Below are 6000 nucleotides of genomic sequence, written 5' to 3' on the forward strand. Positions count from 1 at the left end.
ATGCTGTTCAGCTGTATGTTCTTTTTTGTGAGGAACTGCATAGTATATCCTTTAAGAGAAAAAACGATTTTCCTGGAATCAGAATTCTCTGTTCTCTGCTACCACAGAAAACCTCCTGCTTTCTCCTTGCAATGGAGCAGCTGCTGCATTGGAAATGCCTCTTCATGGACTCAGGCTGGCTTCAGCGTTTTTGGCTTCCAAGCTGTCCTGTCCTCTAAGCCCCCTAATGGGTTATGGGGAGGCAAGAAGCAAGAGAAGGCAAAGAGGGTCTGCCCCTGTTGCCCCCCCCCCAATAATGGGAGGGAATTAGGGAGCATGCTCCAACACAGATCTCTGGGCTGTCCTTGCTACCATGGGTGCAGCTAAGCAGGGTTGTGGCAATGCCTGGGGTGCTGGCATAGGGTACACTGGTGCCCTTCCACTGGCACCCCAGGCATTTGCCTACGTCCACCTATTGGATGATTGAGGCGACATCGTGGCTGAGGGCCAGACCTCCCCTGTGTTGCCAGCTGACAGCCTGCAATTCGAATTCTCGCAAGAGCAGAGAGCAAACCCCAGTTGCCTAAGAGAAGGAGAGAGGCAAACTCCACCTGGTGGTCTAGTAATGTTAAGACCACAACCCTTAGTAGGAACCTGTCAAAAATATAGAAAACAAAACATTAGCCACAGACTGGATGCTGAAAGATGAACATGGAAATACAACATCTGATCAGGAAAAAATAAAGGAAAGAGGGAAACAATACACTGACGTACTATACAGAAGAGATGGAAGGATGGCACATATTTTTACTGAAGAATCCTTTGATGAAGAACCAGAAATCTTGGAAAGTGAAGTAAAAGCTGCACTCAAAGCAACTGGGAGAAACAAAGCACCTGGACTAGAGGGAATTCCAACAGAGCTATTTCAAGCTACAGAAACGGGAGTTCATCAGAATCTTAACAAGAATCTGTCAACAAATATGGAAAACAAAACAGGCCCACAGATTGGAAATGCTCAGTCTACATTCCAAGGAGCAGGGTCACTAGGAGGTGACAAAGATACTTACCTGGGAGGAAGGTCACCTAGCCTTGATCAGAACTGAACACATCAAAGGCATAGCCAGTGTCCAGGCAGACTGGATGAGCAGGTAGATCATTCAACAAGGGAAACAGTCCCTTAAGAAAGAGCTCATCTGATGGAGAACAGCATCCCCTTCATAATCTAGTGATGTGCCCTGCATCCAGGTTGGACAGGTAGGGAGATAATGGGCATCCTTGTCTGACACCTTTGCCAACTGGGAACCATTCTGTTTCCCCATATCCTCCCCTAACATTAGCCTCTTGTCCAGAGTACAGGTTATGCATCAAAACAATCAGATGTTTTGTGACACCCCCATTTCTTTTAAGACTCTCTGTAGCTTTTCATGATCCACACAATCAAAAGCTTTGCGGTAACCTATAAAACACACAATTAAGGAAAACAGGAAGTTCTCTCAATCTAGAACCCATGAGGTATTAAGAAAAAAAATCAGGCATCAAGAACAACTTTCTTCAGCAACACAGGAATAAAAAGAGTAAAAATGAAAACTGATGAACAAACAGTGCAATCTTAAACAGATTTAGATCAGTGATTTCAAAAGGCTTAGACTGGAGTAACTCTGTTTAGGATTGTGCTGAAAGACTCCCAAACAAGAGGACGACTGTGAATACTGCTTTTCCTCTCTTTCCCCGCTGTAAGCAAGGTAATTTCACAGGAGCAAAGGCAACGTGGAATGCCTTGAAAACATGTAGCATCTCTGGACACAAGTGAAAAAAAGGTCTGGTGCTGGAAGTCCCCCCCCCTCCAAAAACCCCTTTGCTGCTGCTTATAGCTGGGAAATGGGTAAGCAGGCCTTCACACTTGACCTTGCATGTTATCAGCCAGGCATGGTCTCCTTTGAGAAGAATCACAAAAAAAGGGATTTTCAGAGACTTACTCTGTAGATCCCAATCAGCAAAGCAAGGCGGGCTTTTATCTAAAATAGTAAAAATATAGAAATAATGAAAATGGAATTTTAATGGGTGGAATGTTGGGTTCCTGAAGACTGCAAGAAGTCGGACTCCATGGCTTGGGGGGGGGTCCCTCCCCACTCTGTGATCCCATGAAAAGGAGCTGGCCTGGAGCTTCCCATCTCCTCCGGGATCCCTCCCACGGAGGCCGCTGCTGTCTCCTTCGGATGGTTCCCAAGATGAAATTTTAAGAATTCTGTCCGGCCTCCATGACAGCTGAGGTCAAAGGGGAACTCTTATGCCATTAAAGAGGGCCCGTCTCAGAAAACCAAACGTAAACCACAGAGGTGGCTCTGAGAAGGAAGAAAGGGAAGGGACTTGGGGCAATGCTCCTCGTTGAGGTCCAGCAACTTGAGACCAAGGCCTGCAGGACAGGTGCTCATTCCTGAGGCAAAACAAGGCCCTGCAGGGTCTTCTCCCCTCAGTCTCCCCTGGCGAGAGGAGAAATGACCTTTCTTCCTCCCCTCTGCAATTGGGAGAGGAGCTACAATGCATTCCTATGAGACCAGTCTGGGGTTGCTTTCGGTCTCGTCGCTGAGTAAAATCAGATGCTTTGCTTTGCAGGCCCAGCACCCCAGGACCAAGGCCTGCCCCCTCCAGTTAAAGGGAGTGCCGAAGGAAGTTGCCTGTTTTCCTATGTTCAAGACCTACAAGCTCCGTTTCAGCACTCACAACCAGCCAAGCTCTTTGGAGGAGAGGCTCCATCTGAGAGGAGAAACAAGGCCATAGAAATCCACCAGCCCCTGGAAGTACGTGGAGGCATCGCACAGCCCCACAGCAGATGGAAGCAGCTACCTGCCAATCCCCCCTCTTCATCAGAGATCCGGAGAAACGGCTCTTCTTCTCCTTCCAGCCTAGAAATGAGGTCAGTTTTGGCAATCTCAGGTCCTTGTACGGGGAAAAAAAAGAAAGACAAAATCGTGACTCTTCTGTGTGCTCATAAATGGAGCAATTCCAAGCCAGGATGCCTGCTTCTCCTGAAATTCACAACAGGCTAATAATAGGGGCAGGGCGGAATGGAACCTTTTCTGGCACGGGCAGTTCTGTGCCTCCTCACTGCCAAGATGAGATGGAAATGCCAAATGAAAACTAAGGCAGTGCCAGAGAAGCCAGCACAGCTCCTTCCAGGGCCACATCTCAGTCCAGGTGAGACAAGGCCCAGACTGGGGGGAAGCCCCTGCTTAGACCCTCTCGCCTTCTCCATATGCAGGCTCACTTGGCCCTCTTCTGATGCCCTCTTGTGTGGTCCAGACACAGAGATGCCAGATTGGGAGGGGCTCCTCCTGCACAACCCCTCCCATATTGGAAGAAGGATCACAGAGAATGGCAGAGATCAGCCACAGGGCCCAAGGCTCACAGCCTGCCCAAGTCCTTCCTCATTAAGGACCCCCCCCCCCCAGTTCCTCCTCAAAGCATGAAGGAGGCAGCCCAGGAGAAAAGGACCCTCACCCAGAGAGGCCACGTTCCCAAAATTCTCCAGCATGACTTCCTTGTACAGGGCTCTCTGCGCTGGGCTCAGCAGGCTCCACTCCCCCTTGGAGAAATAAACAGCCACCTCCTCAAAGGACACCAGATGCTGGAAGAAGAGAAAGAAATCTGGTCCATTAGAAAGAAAATCCCAATGGCCGGCGTGACACAGGGGTTACAGTGATAGACTAGGAGCTGAGAGGACAGAGTTCGAATCCCCTATCATGGATGCTTCTCCAGGGACACTGGGCCCTTCACAGTCTTCCAACCTAACCTACCTCACTAGACTGTGGTTGGGAGGGTTAAGCGGTGGAGAAGAGGGCAGTACAAAAAGCTGCTTTCGGTCCCTCATCAGTGAAAAAAAGAGGGATGTCATTTAAAAAACAGGAATAAATAAATCATATACAAAATCAGGGCTGGCAAAAGCAAAATGGAACGTGGAAGAAGGGAGAAGACCCTATAGGGACATTTCTCTCTCCTCCATCCCAGTCTTCCTTGGGGCACCTACCAAGAGGGCTTGCTCAAAATCTTGTAGCACCAGAACCGAGGGGAAGGAACCTGATCCACTGAGCCTTTCAGCAGAGAAGGGACCCTTCCTCACATCTGCTATGCACCTCCCCCCCCCGCCCTTTTACCTGTGCTGGCTGCATGGCTGGTCTTTTCCCTTCACCACACGGAGGAGACGGCAGAGAAACAGCCAAGGGGGTCTTTCTGGGAGGGTGAGAAAGAAAGATGGAGGAAAACACTTTAGAGGTGCGTAAATCTCTATGTCAGTCCCTTTAGCAAAGCTCTCTCTGGATTTGGTTTGGGGCGCAATTCAAGATCTCAGACCCAGAGTCTTTGGCCTGATCTCATTCCCCCACCCAGCCATACGGGAGAAGTGCCCACCTTACTTTTTGTTTCATTTATTTGAGTTACAGACAAGAACAATCAAGGCAGTTAACAAATATACGGATAAGCATCCTGTAAAATACAGCTCTTAGTTAACCAGTCGTAAATAAGCAAAAGAGTACTAGCATTTCTATTACAGGTGGTTTGCCTCCTCAAGCACAAGGTCGAGTTGTGGGGGGGGGGGCTGGTAGATGGAAAGGCTCAGGCTTCTTAGCAGCTCTCCTCTGCCCCACCGTCCAGTAGTGCCCCCCAAACTCTTTCATGTCACAGATTCCCCCCACCCCCATTGTTTGAAAAGCTGGAAACTGAACTGGCATAACTCCAGTGGCATAAAGTTATACCAGGACATGAATCAAATTCTTTGAATTCCCAGCTTTCGCTTTTTTTATAAATAAATCACCATCCCTTTTTGCTGTGAAGATAGAAGGAAAGGGGCTGGAGGCCTGCTTTTTAAAGCATTGGAAGGGAAAGGTCTGAAAAAGGGATAGACTCCTTGTTACCACAATATCCAATGACCAGTTTAAAATAATCCCCTTTTCGCCAGAGAGCTGGCTGTTACGGAGGCAGAGAAAACAGACATGGCGTGGCTGGGGAAAGGGAAATAGAAAGCTTCCAAACCCCAAGGTAGAAAGGGAGGTTTGCAAGACAGCTGGAGGGGACACGCCTTTCCTCAGCCCCCAGCCCGTAAGCCACCCCCAGCCCCCTCCCCGGATTCTGCCTCCTGGCTTTGCAGAGAGGAGGAACTTCTAGGGTGGTGGTGGGGAGTTACGAGAGGAGTCTCAAAGGATCCACCCTGCAACCCCCCCCCCCCATCCGCTGTCTCCCCTTCTGGTCTCATTTCTCCCCCAAAGCAGTTTCTGCTCTCCCCCCCCCCCCGTCTAAAATGGAGCAGATGCTCCACAATGCTCCCAATGCTGCCTTGGAGGTAGAGGAAAAGGGGAAAAGACCCCCCCCCCAAGGCAGAAGTGGAGGTCTGCAAGGCAGCTGGGGCGGGGCCGCGTCTTTCCTCAGCCTCCGGCCCGTGACCGCACCCCCCACCCCTTCCCAGGATCCGACCTCCCACTCTGCAAAAAGGATGAATCTCCAGGATGGGGAGGGGGTCGTTAGAGGCGCCCCAAAGGATCCGCCGGGCACTGCCCCCTCCAATCCGGTGCCTTCCCTTCTGGACTCAGGTCCCCCCCCCCAAAGCAGCCCCCCCCCGCAATTGTAACTCACAACTGCGGGGAAAACAAGAGCCACATGCCCAAAGGCGCAGGCAGGAAGTGACCTCACCAGCCCTCCCTCGCTGCCAGTCTAGGAGTCGGGACTCTTTCACTTTAACCCAGTGGGCCGGCTGCAGCGCGCTCCTCCGGCTCCTTTGGGGCAAAGGCATCGCATGGGGGGGTCCCCTCTGCACCTTGGGGGGGGGGTTGGCCTGGGAGTTCAGGGGAGAGTCCGAAGGGGGAGCCGCTCCGTGCCCTGCTGCTGCCCTCGAGGGAAAGGGGCCTGGGGCTGCCTCCTGCGGAGCTAAAGCAGCCCCCCCCCGTCCACAGTGGGTGGGGGGCTTGCCTGGTGGCCAACGTGTACCATCCTGCAGACTGCAGGTGAAAAGGACAGCTTTGGAAAGTGGGCTGT

The 6000-nt window shown here is 51.1% G+C and overlaps 1 protein-coding gene across 2 annotated transcripts in view; it reads right to left on the reverse strand.

Annotated features, from left to right (window-relative positions):
* Positions 1-5634, reverse strand: part of LOC129329111 (zinc finger protein 420-like) — a 34998-nt gene extending 29364 nt beyond the window's left edge. For both annotated transcript variants that reach the window (XM_054978541.1, XM_054978540.1), the window contains exons 1-4: positions 5602-5634; positions 4131-4206; positions 3478-3604; positions 2824-2916 (exon numbers count right to left, since the gene is read on the reverse strand). In XM_054978541.1, the coding sequence (XP_054834516.1) occupies positions 2824-2916; positions 3478-3604; positions 4131-4206; positions 5602-5627 (322 nt within the window). In that variant the 5' untranslated portion in view covers positions 5628-5634. The remainder of the gene's footprint in view (positions 1-2823; positions 2917-3477; positions 3605-4130; positions 4207-5601) is intronic.
* Positions 5635-6000: the final 366 nt, after the last annotated feature.

Source organism: Eublepharis macularius, chromosome 4 (genome assembly GCF_028583425.1).
Source record: "Eublepharis macularius isolate TG4126 chromosome 4, MPM_Emac_v1.0, whole genome shotgun sequence".
NCBI classification, from domain to species: Eukaryota; Metazoa; Chordata; class Lepidosauria; order Squamata; family Eublepharidae; genus Eublepharis; species Eublepharis macularius.